Genomic DNA, 17421 nt, shown 5'->3' on the forward strand with positions numbered 1-17421 from the left:
TCTCTTTGATTTTTTTTAGTAGAATAAGTGAAAGGTGACAGAGTGTAGTAAAAGGTCAATGTAAAAACAAAATGCTTGCAGAGACAGATAACAGGACGTTAAGACAGTTTGCTTGGAAACTTTGCACTTGTTTGTGATCAGATAAGAGAAGAAGAGAGCTTCTTAAAAGGGTGTCAAAAGTGCTGTTTACCCAAGTGAATAACATTGAAGATTATATATGTATAAATGATTGTTTATAAACACATTGCAATCGTGCTCATAGGAGTTTCTACTCAGTCATGTGGAGGTCAAAAGCTTATAGGAATGGCTTATAGTACAGAGGGGTAAATGCAAAAACACGCTTACACACATAAATAATAATTAGGCTAATCCTTTTGATTAGAGAGTCCCGAACATGATAGGTTGAACCAAGTTTGAAGAATTAAGAGAACAATTGATCAACATAATAGGTTATGGAGGCGTAGCAGGGGATGAAGGAAGCGCGAGACCAAAGGGAACCAATCACAGAAAGGGGGACCCCAAAAGAAGCACAGAGCACAGAGAACCACAGTTCCAGAAAAAAAGAAATATTTTTTTTGACTTGCTGGTTTTTATTGGTTAACCATTAATAACCTCGTAATCCTGATGACCTTTGTTATCCTATTTTGAAATGTTTCTTTTGTATGTTCACTTTGTAACTGCTGATTTGCTTTGTTCATGTGCGTATGTCACCTTAGCACTTGACATTAGTCTTGTGACTTTGTCCTTTAGAAGAAAATATCATCTTCCTGGTGGAGTTGACAGCTTGGGTATATTCGCTAACAAAGACTGCCTAAGCACACCGACAGGACATGACAGTAGTTTTCAGGGTGACATATTTAAAATGGATTATATCCTGGCTGAGACTTCTGGTCTTTTCATGTGGGTGTCAGGAGATTGGCAGTAAACAGAGTGTGACACTGATTTTAAAAAGAAATAGTCTGCTCAACCTGAAACTCTGACAAAACCAAATTAAAACTTCCCATTTACTGTGATGGAAAATGTAGCCTGGAGTGTTGTTTTCACATTACTTGCAGTGCCTGAAGGGGGGGAATGAACTCTGGTATCTCCAGCTGTAATTATTTTTGAATTATGTGCATATGTAATAGGAATTTTTAGGGGGTTTAGGTAGAACTCAGGAGCACGACAATGCAGACTCACTTTAATCATGACCTAAACCTTCAAATCCTACAGTTTGAATGGGCCACATACCACTGCATTTCACCACATATCCATCCTGACATCACTGTGCCCTACTGAAGACAGATAAATACACACACACAGCAGCTGTAGCTAAGTTTAGCTTCCATCGGGTCACGGTGGAATATTCAGAAACAGTGGTGTAGATTTAACCACCATATGGGAGAATCTGACACTATGTGGGAAAGATTAAAAATACTTTGTAGCTTCAAAAAAAAAAAAGGAAAAAAAGGTGTGAGTCTGTTTTTTTTTCTCTTTGTGAGTAGCCCGTGTGCTGAATTTTAAACTGGTGTAACCCTTCCATAAAACAAACACACCAACGCGGACAAATACACACTCACCTCAGAGCGTGAGCCAGCATCTATTCAGAGACAGCAATCATAACTCAGAGCAAAACGTACCCTGCAAGATCTTGTAAAGTGTTCAATAACGTGCTGTTTGCATACTGATGTGCATTTGTTTGTGTATTAGACAAAGAGTGGCACCGCGGAGTATAGCTCAGCATTAATGAGATGACAGTAAACACATTAGTTAACTTGTAGCCTGATGCTTCATTATCTCTCTATTCTTTACGCTCACCATCGCCTCCTATCTCTGCATAAAAATAATATCATGACATCCATCTGTGTGATACTGACAGACTGCAGGTCATAAAAAGGTTAAATGCCTCCCAAAAGGGCACGGATAACTCTAATACCAAAAGCCATGAAGTACTTCTGACACTTGACAAATCTTTGACAGCCTGGCAAAACTTCCGCAGGTTTGATATCTACCTCGCGCCGCATCTGCCGAGTTGTGTCTGTGCTACTATTCCTGTCACCATGAGAGTGCAGATTGGTGGCATGCCCTGGAATCTTGGTCCCAGCTGTATTTACCAATGAGTTCATCCACTGGGTTAGACACTAAAGCCCTGCCAGGCTCCCTCTCGGTCTCTTTGGGTGTGGGGTCAGGGTGTTTATCCATGCATCTCCATGCTCGCTGGTTGGTTGGTGTGTATGATTCATGGGTGATACTCCCTCTTGGAAACGGAGAAAAGGGCAGCAGACAAACTCAAAACCAACAGAGCCGGGGTATCAGGGCAAGAGACATGAGGGCTTTGGGATGGTTCATGTTAAAGTGCCAAAAAGGGGGCGGGCTGTAGCATTGTCTGTGTTTGCAGGGGGCCATTATTAACCTCCGCATCATGGTGTCACATGCTCGCTGCTGAAGGCAGAGAAGGACAAACACACAGATGGAGAAAGCTTGCCAAAGGAGACACACTCTTTCCTGCGCCTCTCATTTCCTGCTTCTTGCTCTCCGACTAATATCCAATTCTTTTTACACTTTTTTGGTGCCGGCTTGTCAGCAACCTCTTTTTTTGACTTCACTCTTCAGCTTTTCCTGTGCTTGCTGTGTTTAATGTTTCTTCACCGTTGCTTCCTGGCTCCTTCCTGACAAATCTTTTTCCTTTAACTTGCTTTCACTTTTTTCAAAAGTTTCCTTATCTTCCTTCCATCATTTCCACTCTCTTGTCTGCCGTCTTTTGGATGGATAGCTACTCTGTCCTCTACAGTTCTTCCCACAGAACCGGACTTCTCTCTGGCTTCCAGCGCCTTCGCTCACAGAGGAAGATGTGTGATGTTGTCTTACAGGCTGGCGGCATATCTTTTCCCTGTCATCGCGCCCTTCTAGCCAGCTCCAGTGACTATTTTTGGGCCCTGTTTGGAGAGACTACTGCAGAGAGATTAGCAGGCTCCATTAGCCTCCCTGCGCTAACACCAGAGGGCTTAGATGCCATTCTGGACTTCCTGTATTCAGGTTGGCTCAGCATCTCACCCTCCACACTTCCTGTTGTCCTGGAAACAGGCAGGTACTTGCAGGTGGAAACAGCTGTGGCGATATGCGAGCGTTACATGACTGATGGTTTAAATGCCAAGAACTGCTGTGACTATGCTAACCTGGCTGAGCGCCACGCCCTCTCAAATGCACTTGAGGCTGCCAATCAAACCATTGCCATGGAGATGGGAAGCTTGATACAAGAAAGCAGGGACGAGCTCCTGACGTTGAATATCGAATCACTGTTGGCGGTTCTGGATGCTGATGAGATACCTAGTGTTAAGGAGGTGGAGCTCATAAAGCTGGTTCTGGATTGGCTGGATGATAACGGGCCCCTCCCACTCCTGAAATCAAATCTTTTGTTGAGTCGTTTGCGCTTTGGATTGGTCCCCCCGTCTGACCTCACAAATATCAGCCATGCCCACAGAGCCATGGCCACACCTTTAATAAGGAGCCAGCTGACACGAGCATCCGAGTACCACAGGCTCGGTTCAACTCAGCCCATCAGGCAGAGCCGGCAGACAACGCTTAGAGCATCACCCAATTGCGTGCTTCTTGTGGGTGGCGGGTCCAGCACTGATTGGCCAGAAAAGCAGGTGATGGCGTTCGATCCAAAGAGGAAGAGGTTTTCATCTTTGACTTGTGTTCTTCCGCTGAGACTGAGAAATCCCTGCGTGTGCTCAGTGGGAGGTTTCCTCTTTGTGATTGGAGGAGATGAAGTGAAAGAGGGAGATGAAGATGAGAAAAGGCTTGTTACTGTAGCAACATCCAATCAGGTGTGGCGGTACGATCCTCGCTTTAGTTGCTGGGAGCAGGTGGAGTCCATGCTGGACAGGAGGGCACAGTTCACTTGCTGCGTGGTAGAGGATGTTATTTATGCTTTGGGCGGACGACACACACGACCAGACACCAACACACATGCCTCTGTAGCTTCTGTGGAGTTTTATGATATAGCCACAGGAGCATGGAGGAAAGGGCCACCAATGCCTCAGACACTTTACGGCCACGCCTCTGCTGTGCTTGACAACAGCATCTATGTGTCAGGTGGTGTTCCGGGTAACTATAGTTACACTCAGGATGAAAGCAGGGAGAGCAGCAGAGAGGTCTTCTTCTGGGATCTTAAAGGCAGAGTCTGGGAAAAGAGGGCATCCATGTCCATCGCCAGGTTCAGTCATCGCTTGGCAACTGCTCATGGCTACATCTATGCACTGCTGGGGATGTACGAACCCTTCTGTGATATTGAACGATACCATCCACAGTCAGATCACTGGATGCGACTCAAGCCGCTTCTCACTGGCTCCTTCAACTACGGCATGGTATCCATGTCATCTGGGAATCTTCTGGTTTTCGGAGGGAGAAGGTGGAGTAACGGGCAGGAGGTGGTTGTGAAGAGTGTGCTGGAGTATGATACAAAGAAAGATTGCTGGAGAGAGATCTGCCAGCTTCCCAGACCTCTCACTGGGACTGAGTGTACGCTGCTGCCTCTGCCAGACTAAAGAGCACAAAAAGTGAGAAATGTATTTTACAAGTGCTGAGAGCCAGTTCCTAAAGTGAGAATTTCACTTTGAGTGGGTGTAATATGGTATCAAAATGCTGAGCAGATGCTTTAAAATCAACCACAATGTAGTACATTTTACCCCCATTTTCCCCAGGCTGTTCAAACTCTAGGTTTTGGGTACTAAAACACAGAAATAAGGATATTGCTCATAGTTGAGCAATAGTCTTTGGGGCCTGTGCGGGAAACTAGGTTGGGGGACATGAAATGTTTACTACCACGCAGCCCTTAACAACTTCCTCAGTTGTAATACTTTTATTTTTTAATATTATTTCTGGTCTTTCTGGTCTAGGGAAAAATATCAAACAACTAGTTTTCTCCTACTAACAGCTAGCCTAAGGCGTGTTGTCTACACTTATTTGCATTTGACACATGAAGGTGTACAGCAACAAAGCAGTTTGGTTAGCTTAGCATAAGGCACACAGCCAAACACAGTATATAATTTTTAACACTTTTATGTCTACATTGATTAAAGATGTAGCCTAAGGTTTCATTTAATTCATTTTAAGCTAGCTGTTTTTTCTGTTTCCAGTATTTATGTTAGGCTAGGCTAGGCTAACCTTCTTCAAGATAATCCAAATATTTCTGATCTAGAGTTATATAAAAATCCCAAACAAAGCTCATATCTTTTTCCTTAATAGAAACCCTAAAGGTTTTAAATATTTTGTGTAATAGGTGGATAAAGGCTTTTCTCTGGTTTCATTCTTTAAGAAACCTAGCAACTACTATTTTGTAAGAATTATTTGTAATGTCTGAACGGATACACTCACCAAAGACTTTTTTAGAAACACCTTTCTAATACTGGGTTTGGATTCCTTTTGCCTTCATAACGTTATTCTTCATGCATAGATTCAACAAGGTGTTGGAAACATTCCTCAGAGATTTTGGTCTATATTGACATGATAGCGTCATACAGTTGCTGCATATCTGTTGGGTTCAGGTCCATGATGCTATAATTGACTGATTAGGTATTGCAATAACATAACATTTGAACACTTGAAAAAGTCGCAAGTGAGCGTATAATCTTCATAAACCCCTATTTTTTTATGACAAACAAAAGGCTAATGCTGGTTAGCCATAGCAATGCTAGCTGATGTCCCTATCCCAGCTTTTATGATAAATTATTGTTTACTGCTGCTTAGTTCAACACTTGTAGATTTTCCAGAAAGATATATGAGAAGACCAATAAATATCTGTGTGCGTGTGCACCTGCGCCCACACGTGCATGCATTTGTGTTTGTGTTAAATATGAAGCTAGTGCCAGTAAAACTAAGCTTATATTAGTTTAACAGAAACTTTAACATAACCTTTAAAAACAAATCTGATATTTAGAGGGGGTTTTTTATTAACCAAAGTGACTGGCGGGGAGCACACTGAGTAACCTCTAATGTTTAAGTGTATGAAGTGTAAAGTTTCAGAGCTCTAATATGTGTCTGTCAGTTTAGAAACAAACAGCAACACCGAGGGCAAACTGAGCAGTAACACCAATATATTACTGGCCACTTGTGGGGATCAAATCATATAATTAACAATTTCTGTAGCGTTAGACTCACTAATCTTATTTACAGCAGGAGCAATGTTGTGTTTTACTGTATATAATCTATGTTCTTTATAGATCCTTATCATATTGTCTCTGATTGGAATAGCTGGTCAATTTTGTGCAGTCAAATATCAAATGGCCCTTTTATGTGAGCTAACACTAAGAAACCTTGGCTCTGTTGAACTTGGCTATGTTAAACTTCTCAAACCAGAGCTCTTTTTGCCTTCTACAGTGGCTCTCTGAGTGAATGAATATGAATATGAAAATTGTGTTTAAAAGTTAAAAGCAGTTAATCTTAGTTAAGTTTTAATCTTCTGTTAACTAAAGAGTACATCGCACCCAACATCTATCACCTGGCTTATCATTTTACTTTAACTCAACCTCAATAGCAATGCCTAGCATGGGGATATATATATATATATATATATATATATATATATATATATATATATATATATATAGTCCTGAGTTTCCCCACCACTTATTGGATTCCAAAGCCAAAAGCCAGAGTGGAAAACAGAGAATTTAAAATACAGAATTAAAAATTAAAATGTAACAATTTGTGGATAGATTTCTTTGCTTTATTCCCCAGTGCTGCTGGCTTACCAATAGCCTTGATCTGTAAACTTTAAGTTAATATTATTTTTACAATTTGTAAAATGATTTAGCTGTAAAATTTGATTAATTTGAATGAACACAGGTTGAATAATGAAACTCACATGTTCTCCAGGTGGCATGGTTTTACAGCATAAATAAAAAAACTCTCTCAAAGAGGATGTTTAAGTTCAATTCAATCAATTTTTTTTATACAGCGCCAAATCACAACAACAGTCGCCTCAAGGTGCTTTATATTGTAAGGGAGACCCTACAATAATACATACGGAGAAACCCAACAATCATATGGCTCCCTATGAGCAAGCACTTTGGCGACAGTGGGAAGGAAAAACTCCCTTTTAACAGAAAGAAACCTCTGGCAGAACCAGACTCAGGGAGGGGCGGCCATCTGCCATGACTGGTTGGGGTGGGGTTTTACTTCCAAACTACTACAAAGTACAGCTAAGTTCATAATTCTTTTTAATGACCACTAGGGATCAACTTTTGTAGTTGTGAAAAAGTTTTCTGTCCTAAAGATTTCATACGAAGCCAGGCATTGACCTGGCTTCTTATACCTGTTTATGTACTCAGTCACCTACTGCATAACTCATTGGGTCCATTTTGTAACAATCAAAAAGAAGAATAAATCAGGGTATGCTCATTGGCTAATGACTTGTGAAATTGTTAGCGAACGAGCCAACATGGCTCGAGGCTTCAAAATGGGATTTCACTAAGCAGTGGAAAATGGGAAAGTGGCTACATCTATGTTTTATGCTGTTTATGTTCTTTGCTATGACCCAACCTCCTTGCTCTAGAGATATTCATAAAATTATTCTAACTAACTCAGTATGAAGAAAAGATTAGCATTTTCAACTAAACATCTCACATATAAACTATACAGGCTGAGCACTGTGGCATTTTCCTTGCAGCTCTTTTGAGCATATGCCAGATTGATTCAGATTACTTTTAGTTCACTGAAAGTTAATTACAGTATGTAAGTATGTAAAAGGGAAGGGTCACCAAATATTCCAAAGAGTGTCACTCCAATGTAATTGTGTGTTAAGAAAAACAAGGGCTAAGCTGTGTGATAAATGGGATTTTTGGGAATAAGCAGAGGAGGTAAACAGATTCAGTGTGAAGAAGGTAACACTCAAACAGATGAGTTTTCAGGATGAGGCCAAGCTGCGGGATGAAATAGAGAAGTAAAAAAGAAAAAAAAAAACCAGCCGATAAGGTGATGAAGGTGAGGGTGACAGTGCTGAAATAACAACAACAGCAAAACTAAGGAGAATATCTTGCAGAATTTGCAGATAGAAATTGTAAAGTGTGCAGCATTGCAGCTTACCTATGAATAATTGAAGTTTTCTATTTGATAGATATAGAAAGAGCAGCAAAACAAGGATGTTGTGTGAGACTCTTTTTTTGTTTTCTTGTTCCACTTCATCTGCACTGACAGTCAAATGGACAAAGAAGGATGAAGCTGCAGAGTAGAAAAGCATTAGAGAGAAGCATCTGCGTTTCTGGGTAATAGCTTGGTAACTGCTGGAGATCATTACTGATGCACTTTTGCGCTTGTATCTGTTTCCATTTAAGTCTGAATGCACACTGTGCTATCTACAAAAATATTACTTATTTAGAACACCATCTGAGTTAAATGAATGTCTGAAAAAAAGAATAAAAGTGGAAATATGAAATGTTAATTTCAAGCTACCATGCTCTAATGTGTGATTATGACAATATTACATCAGGAAAGTTCTCACTGTCACAGCTGAGACTCAGCTTTTTTTTTCCTTTAATGCTTTTTTGTCACCAAAAAAGGGTAAATTTAGTTGGACAGCCACTCCTGGTGGCTCCAGACCAGCAAGCTGCCAGAACATCAGCTTTTATTGAACTTTTTACAGTTGCTGACGATTAATTAATTAGATCTGATCAGCAGCACCTGGTTGTTATTTATCTTCTTAAGAGTAATCAAGTTAATGCAGCCTAACAGTGCACCACATACTGTGTAGCTAAGCTAAATATAAGCAATTTTAGCCACATTTATTTGGTAGGTACTTTAGATAAATCGATTAGATAAATTAGATACATAGATTAGATAAATCTATGTAGATAGCTACAGAGATTTAAATTCCTAAATGACATAAAGAAACCAAGTACCAATTTGTACTTTACTGAAGTATTTTTATTTTCCCAACATGTCAGAGGGAAATGTATTTTTTCCACTAGGTCCACAGCTTCTATTTGTAGTAGCTACCATTTAATTTATAGAAAGATTTTTTTGTTGAGATTTAGACATAAGTCTCTTGCATCAGGAAGGCATTCAGCATAAACGTGTGCCAAATCAAAACATGTAGATCTATCCACTGTGGCAACCCATTGTGAATAAAGAGGATGGGCTGTGGGGACTCCAGCCTTCATATGACCTTGAATCGGATAAGAGTCTAAGAAAATAGATGTTGTGTGATTTTTTTCATCCAATAAAAAAAACCTTTGGAAAGAACAAAAAAGTTGATTCCAACAATTCTGAAATGTAAATCTTGTCCTGACATTGTAAAAAGCAATCTTTAGATCTCTGACAGTTTTTCACAGGAAAATGTCCAAAAAGCTCCTTCTTTCTTTTCCTGTCAGTCATTTCAGATTCTCAGATTTATTCGGATGAGGACCAGTAAACTTAGCTTCTTAAATTAAAATAAAACAAGCTTGCAAATTGATCAGTCACATATGCTGCTCAAAGAAGTTAAGGTACCACACGATTATCACAGTATAACACAAAGTGACTCAGGTACTCTTCAGGGAACTCAATCTGTCCATTTAGGAAGCATACATTTTTGGAGCAAATGAAAGTGACAGAGAGGCAACAACAAGGCAACGCCAAAAAAGGGAAAGGTTTTGCAGGTGGTGGCCACAGACCAGCTCTCTCCTTATCCTGCCTCACTGATTTTCCTCTAGTTTTGCTTTTTGCCAGCGTCCTAATCGCTGGAGCGGTAACTGCAGTCTTCAGGTTACACAGATAGTCCAGCTCGTCAAGCCATCACAAAAATATTTGCTTTATGTCCATGGACAGTGTCATATAACATTGTATTGCAGGTAGGATGTGGACCCAGACTACAGGACACTGGAGACAGTGCATGAACACAGCTTTAATGCTGAAGATTTTTCAAAAATGCACAAATACAAAAACAAGGCAGGGCTGGAACCAGGAACAAAAACAATAGGAGTCTAGGGGAAACCACAGAACAAGGGTGCACACAGCCTAGAGGCAGGGAACAAGGGAAGACTCAGACAATAAATATACACCAGGTAATGAGGGAAGAGGAAATAGGTGGGAGCACAACTTGAAGTAATCACAGAAGACAAGACAAGGGAAGCAGAACCAAATATACAGCACGAGAGACTGGAGACCATCAAAATAAAACAGGAAACACCTAACACTGAGGCAAAACTGACACAGATAAAAAAACACGGAGACACGACTAAACAAGGGAGGCAAGAATACACAGGAACTCAAGGAAAGAAATATGAACCAAACTGAAACAGAACTAGATATGAACCAAAACATGAGGGAACTGTGCACATGCTACTGTGCAAAACTGAAATGGCCGACCAAACCACAGAACACAAAACCCTGAGTCTAACAGTTTAGAGGATATCAGGAGATGGGGTGTTACATGAGGAGAGCTGGACAGGGCCATCGAGCCAGCAGCAGCATCAATATCTGCTCGAGTGTGTGAGGAAAAACAGGAGCACTGCCAGAGCCCTACAAAGTGACCTCCAACAGGCTGCTCGTGTGCATGTTTCTGACTAAACTATCAGATAACAAGTGAAGATTTGAGAATACTTCTGGCTACCAAAGGAAAGCCAGACAGCTTGATATCCCTGGAGTTTAACTAACTTATTATACTGTAATAATAAGCTGTTTTATTTATGTATGTATTTGTGCAGTGTAATATGTAGAATAAATTAAATTTGTCACAGGGGAAATTTATTGCAGAAAGTCCTTGTTACTTTTACATTCATTGGTACTTTTTTATTTGTGGTACTTTTACGTATATAGCATTTTAAAAAGCTGAATTTATGATATCAATACGGACTAATTTTCACAGAACAGACCACAAAAAACACTTTCAGCGAAATGACCAACATTTTATTGATCCATCCTCATCTTTCAAGAGAGCATATAGAATGATTACATAAATAAATACTGTTTTTTTTTTTAATTAACCATAATTTATAGATCGAACATTAAACAATCTTTACTCGACGACAGTCTGTCCAAAAAGAAAAAAAAAACTGAACTAGAATTAGAGACTATCTTCCAAGACACTTAGTTTGCGCTCTATAAATAGAGATCTACTGTATGTAAAGATTTCAAACACAAAAACAGGAAAAAGAATACTGTTTTCATCTATAACAAAGACATGCTACTACAACCAACCACGGGCAGCAGCAGAGAAAGAGCATTCAGTCTATGTGCTTATTATTGTGTGTAGTTGTGTGTGTGTTTATATGTATTTATGATTGCTTTCATAGTTTTGTGCATTGACTTTGAGTATTAAGTCTTTTGGCAACAGCATAGCCTACAAATAACAAACTAATATATTTTTATTAGATTCATATTTCAGTTCCTATGCAAATATGGCCTCATATTCTCTATGCGACATGCAGGATACAGAGAGCCAAATGGTCTCCAAGGAAAAATCCACCCTTAGAAACTTTTGCATTCTTTTAAGTACTATAAATCTGCGATATTCAGAAAATCTTTCTGTGCTAAAAATGTCTCTTTGCTTTTTTTTGTTTTGGTTTAAATATTTTTGGAGGCTTTTGGGGCGAAACAGAGTAACTTTCCAGAGTTCATACACCTGTATTACTAGGAGTGTGGATGCCATATAAGGCACTGAAAACCAAATGAAAATAACGTCCATGTCTGGAAGTAGCAGTTGCCTAAAAACTAGATAGAAATGCGCTTTTATTTAAAGTTACATTTGTGCAAATTCAAAAATCTACAATAAGATTTGGGTAGATCTATAAAATTTCATATATCAATGATATTTCGGCTTAGAGAATTGTAGTGTACTTTTTTGTAAATTTCATGTATATAATGCGTCATGTATTAAAAAATGTAAAAAAAAAAAAAAGTTTTGTGCTGAAAAAATATCAACAAAATTTGACACAAGGCTAGGCTATACTTGTGTAATACCACTTTGTACCACAAGATGATGCAGTGAGTCAATGTGACCTTCATTTAACGAGGCAAGTTATAAAGACTCTTATTTATGCTGCAGTCTCAGTAGGTAAATCAATAGCTGGACATTGTAACAACACCAAAATTATTAAGACTGTGTGACACAAACTTGTGAAATGAAGTTCATTGGCATTTTATTGTCTTTGAAATGGTTGCTTCAGGGATGGGGAACTAATCTGCAACCATTTGCATTAGGTTTCTGTACTCAAAGCAACCTTAGTGAGTAAAGACGGAAACAAAATAATAATAAGATGGAGTCAGTCCGTTGAATGGTGAGAAGTTGGCAAATATATTAGATCTGTGATAATATGGTCGAGGGTATTGCACGCTCAAGTTTCGTAACTACTTACAATCAGCCTCTGACAGAAAAAAAACCTTACCAGGCACCCACCAAATTTTCCTAGCTGCATAGAGGTTGTTAATCTATCTTTACTCTAGTGTGACTGAGCCAATACAAAGGTGGCCTACAAAAGGCAAAATATTTCCACATGTCCAATGGAAAAATGTCCCCTTGTGTTGATGAAAGTTTCACTTAAGGGTAATATCAAAGAGGTACATCTGAAGTAAAAGCTTTTATCTGGTATTATGTACAAATACACTGCATAAGAAAAACCAAAACTCTAGTGCTGGAGACAGCATGTTTCTATGGCTTTCATCCATCAGTTCACTGCATTGTTTCAATATTGATAGCTCTTAAAAATTTTGAGGCGATTTCTTCAATTTTGGCACCTGAACTCAAGGATAAACTGATTGGATTTTAGTGCTCAAGGGTTGAAACACACTTTTGTCAATAACCTGACAAAATTTCATATATCCAAAATGTTAAATTAATGTTAAGACAGACATGGAAGCAACTTGACTGGGTAATGGAGGGAGTAATCCTAATTTGACTTGCCCAAATTGTGGAAGATATGAAAAGTTGGATTTATTTACATGAAAAGAAAATCATAGCAAACAGAACCCGTGGGCTGAATCTGCCAATCATTGGTGAATTTCTTGCATCAGTTCTTCCCATAATCACTGATGTCAATGGTTCAAACTATGGGTCCAGTAATTTTGTGTTGACTGGTGCCATTTTTGGGTAGGAAACCAGTTCTAGATTGGGAGCTGGCAACTGCACATAGGTGGAACAGAACTGTACTTCTTTTACTATACTATATATAAACATTCATATCTGCAAAAGCTAAAAAGAATATTCATCAGTGAGAAGCTCTCTCAGATTTAGGAAGCTCCATCTATAGTTAGACCAAGTTTCTAATTTTCAGTGCAATAATAATTATAATGCAAGACAAAACCTTTTATCATCATTGCAAGAAATGTTAAGTAAAGCCATGTAACATTATATTTTCCTCTTTCTGTGGATGGCACCTAGTATTTGTTTACATGTCATTAAAATGCAGCTTTCAATATGTATACAAAGTAAACGAAACATTAGACATTTCTAGTAGCTGTTTTTGTTTTGCAATTAATAAAAGTATCATTAAAAGATCCTATTTTATTTACTATTGTGTAAAAATTTTAAAAGAAACTTGAAAACTCCCTTGATCATTGCAAGCTTTTATTCTTGAAGCAACAAGAATAACTGTTGTTCTCTATTTATGCCTGTATATGTCTGTACAACAGATTTAACTGCATGTAGTGTTCTATTTTTCCAAATGTAAAAACCACACTGCTTTAATGTGCATATGCGAAGTTATAAAGCAGTAAATGGCAGTTTCTGAAAGGCATACTGTGTTTTTGGAGTGTGAACTGAAGTTCAATAATAAAGCAACAGCAGATAATGGGCTCCTAACTACACCATGTGATGCCTGATGCATTGCTAGAAAAGCATTTGAGGGTGGATTTTTCCTTCAAATGGGTCCTATTCCAGGAGGAGTGTGCATGCTTCAGGTCCAGCCCAGCACAGTACACGAATCTACCAAACCAGCACAAACAAAAGTCTCTAAAACTAGATAGAAACTGAGACTAGTGTTTTGTTTTGTTTTTTTAAAAAAAAGACCTTTGCTTATTGTTGTCTACTGTAGCACTCACTGTACAGTAAATATCATCATAGACATCAAGTATAAGGCTTGAAAGAATACAACGTATGTGGCTATTAGAGCGTCTATGAGACACTGTGCAGTCACAGTATGAAAATGGCACAATAAGCAAGATGGAGAAAGATACAACTCTGTAATCCCACTGGATGAGAAGTCTGTATGAAGATGATGAAGATCCTTCTTTATATGGTTTTCCATGGAGAGTATTTTAGGTACGCAGCACAAAAGCTAACATATAATACTCAAGAATCAGTGTCAGTGTCCACCCTCGAGCCATCTGGAGTGGCATGACCAATCAGCTCGAAGACTGATGTGACACGAGGGTCTTCGCAAAAACACGTCATGTTGCACTTGTCACACGGCGGCTGCTCAAAGCGCATCTCTACTCTCGCCTCTCGACTCAGTTCGTCACTAAGATTTCTCCGATCGCAGCTCTGATGCCTCAAAGCATCAACTGCAATTTGTTCAACTCAATCCAAAATCAGCTGATGAGAGCAATTTAAGCGTGTGTGTTGCTTTTGCTTTTCGCGTCAGACGTGCGTCTCAATGTAGGAGTGCGTGTGAGAGAGCGACGGGGTGAGGGGCGGGCCAGGATCTGAGTCGGCGGCCGAGTTCGGCTCCTGAGTGAACAGCTCCTGATAGGCTCTCTTCCACTCCTGGAACTCTGCCGACGACAGCTGGGGTTTGGCCAGCAGCCTGTCAATCAGCGCTAGTTCCCCCTCCCTGTCCTATGGGGGATGCAGAAACAGAGGAGGGGCGGGTCACTTTTCAAAATATCGCTCTTCTTTAAGACGCAGACACACGGAAAGCAAGACACACACTTAATGGGGATACACTAAGATTTGGGGAGATTTGACATGTGATCACCTTGCATAGAACACTTAAAAAACAACTGTTTTCATCCGTCATTGTTCTACTGAATATATTCACTACCTTCCATGTGTATTCACAATGAATGCATGGGCTACTTTTGAAGTAATTCAGTGTATATAATTTGGTAAATTTCAGTATCGCATTATGAAACACCTTTAAATTACTACTTAGTTCATCATTCAGCACATTATCTACTATTAACTAATCCACTCGTAGGACATTTATTAAAACCTATTTAAATTAATATTTTATATTCTTGGGCAGTATGCAGTATATTAAGGCACTAAATACACTATTGTTAATATATACTGATGCAGTAATGCATTTTAATTCCACAATAGTAATAACTTTTGCATGATGATTACCACAAAAACTTTTATAGAAGAACGATGTAAGCATGTCAAAGTGTTGACGTTTCTCTGAGTTAGGACTAAAAGAAGCATCAAAATAAACACAGCTACCAATAGTAAAAGTACGAATTGTGAATAAAAAAATACTATACTGTTCAACTTCAGCTAGAATAGCCTAGTGTTTGATATTTTCATTAGATACTGCTTGATAACTGATATGACTATATCATGAATTACTATGATTAAAATGATAATTTTTAAGATGATTATTACTATTATTAGCAGTAACAGTAGTAGTAAGAGTCAAAATATAATACTTGGCTAAATGTAGTTTCCAAGTGTTGTAACAGACCCACTTTTGCTACTATTTTAAGAAGTAAAAAGGTCTTATTGAAAAAAAAAAAGATTGTAAGCATTTATAAAAATGTATTATTTATTTTATTTATATTAAAAACCTATTAAATTCATATTTAAAACTGGGTTTGTTTTTTGAAAAGTCACCTTTTTCCTATCATAATACATCAGAAAACTAAAAATGTTTCTGTTTGACAAGTTACATTCTTCAGATGCTAATAAATGAAATAATGTTTTTTAACTTTTTTTTAAAGCAATGATCTAATTGTGCGATTCTAATTGTAGATGTCTAATATTTGTATTAGCCCCTTTAAAAACGAGTTCCTCTTTGTTTGATAAAAGTTAAACACATTCACTGGATCTTTCTTTCTTTATAACTTATCTAAGCCTCTTTGTTCAAGTGACAGTTAATGAATTTGAAATGCATCAGCAGTTACAAACATTTTTGTGACAGCACTGTCAACTTTCTTTTCTAAATTACATGGGAAATCATTGTTAATAAATTGTGTATAATTGAAAGGCAACGATGATATGTTGCTATATGACAGCGGTATCGTGATGGTGAAATATACATTGCTTCAGTTAATGTTCAGTCAGTAGTAGATTATTTCTAATTTAGCACTTCATGATCTTCGACTTTGTGCTGAAGCTGTTATTAAACACAACACACGAATCTCTTCTCTTGTTATTCCTTCTGCCATCACATTCTCATTCAAATGTATCATGTTGTTTTGGTCCAATTTTAATGTGCAGAAACACACAAAGAAAATATGAAATCCTTTGTTGTTTCCACAGCAACCACTGCAGATATGTTGATGCTGCCTGAACGCACAAATCCAACCTGATCCCTTGTAAATAGCAATTAAAATGTAGCCTCTACTAGGGTCACTGTGGTGTCTTCTGAAGATTATTTGTGAAACTTTTCATCCATGCTCCCCCCAAAGCTTGGTATATACCTTTAAAAGACGCGAGACAAGCAAACAAACACATAAGCTTCCCCACCCAACCAGACAAAAAAAACCTGATGTACCTGCAAGCAATAAAGCCTCCATGCCCTCACTTGCCATCCCGCCCCCATACACGGAGGAAGCAACAAAGAAACAAACTCTAGAGACATAAAAAAAACAGCAAAAGAGCCACCCAGCCTGGGAGCATCACTGCTGCTCAGACAGCATGAAGCAACAGACGGCTGCTTGACATCTGAGGACTCTGAGGAGACACACTGTGACAGATAACGCCACTAAAACTAACAAGACAGACATCTTCCAGCACATGAGCGGTGTTTATGTGTGCATCACAGTCAGAAATTATCATAAATATACAATTATGAAATAAATCCTCATGGAGAGAGCCATTCTTCTGTCTTATCATAGCTTTAACAAATGTTTTATTTTTGAACAGATGAGAAAAAGTGTTTCTATTTTACAAGCAGCACGTTTTGCCTTGAGGTCAATAGCCTTTGCACAATTTCTGAAGTAAACCATTATTTCAAGAAATCTTACAGTTCAAAAGGTTTGTGAAGAAGGAATGGGGAGGAGGCAGTTTCTGATAAGATTTTAGAGGAGTATGACCTGTAAGATTAATAATATGAGGTGAAATACAGTGTTGCATTTCACAAAAATTGAATTCTATGGAAGGAAAATAAAGTTCAACAAAACTGACCTTTTGCTAAGCTCCAGACTCAAAAGTGTCTGTTCCTATATGCCTTTATTGTTTGTGTGAGTACCTACTGGCAGCAACTTCTCTTACTGAGGTCCATTTCGTTGTTTTTAGTAAGCAAACGTCTGTTCCCGAGAGCAATTCTGTTAACCATCGTGTTGTGTCCTAGTCAAACGTTTTAC

General features: G+C 38.6%; 2 protein-coding genes across 2 annotated transcripts in view; one reads left to right on the plus strand and one right to left on the minus strand.

Moving 5' to 3' along the window:
- The first annotated feature begins 2265 nt into the window (after positions 1-2265).
- klhl34 (kelch-like family member 34) lies at positions 2266-5043 on the plus strand. Its single transcript, XM_085362046.1, has one exon. It carries the CDS (start codon positions 2745-2747, stop codon positions 4527-4529), a length of 1785 nt encoding a protein of 594 aa, XP_085218172.1. The 5' UTR covers positions 2266-2744; the 3' UTR covers positions 4530-5043.
- Positions 5044-14533: 9490 nt separating this feature from the next.
- Positions 14534-17421, minus strand: part of cnksr2a (connector enhancer of kinase suppressor of Ras 2a) — an 85234-nt gene continuing 82346 nt past the window's right edge. Inside the window, exon 24 of the mRNA XM_085362048.1 lies at positions 14534-14731. Coding sequence (XP_085218174.1) covers positions 14534-14731 — 198 coding nt within the window. The remainder of the gene's footprint in view (positions 14732-17421) is intronic.

The sequence above is a fragment of the Diplotaxodon limnothrissa genome, linkage group LG9 (genome assembly GCF_057381915.1).
Source record: "Diplotaxodon limnothrissa isolate DT_005_m linkage group LG9, D_limnothrissa_male_GT1.1, whole genome shotgun sequence".
Taxonomy (NCBI): Eukaryota; Metazoa; Chordata; class Actinopteri; order Cichliformes; family Cichlidae; genus Diplotaxodon; species Diplotaxodon limnothrissa.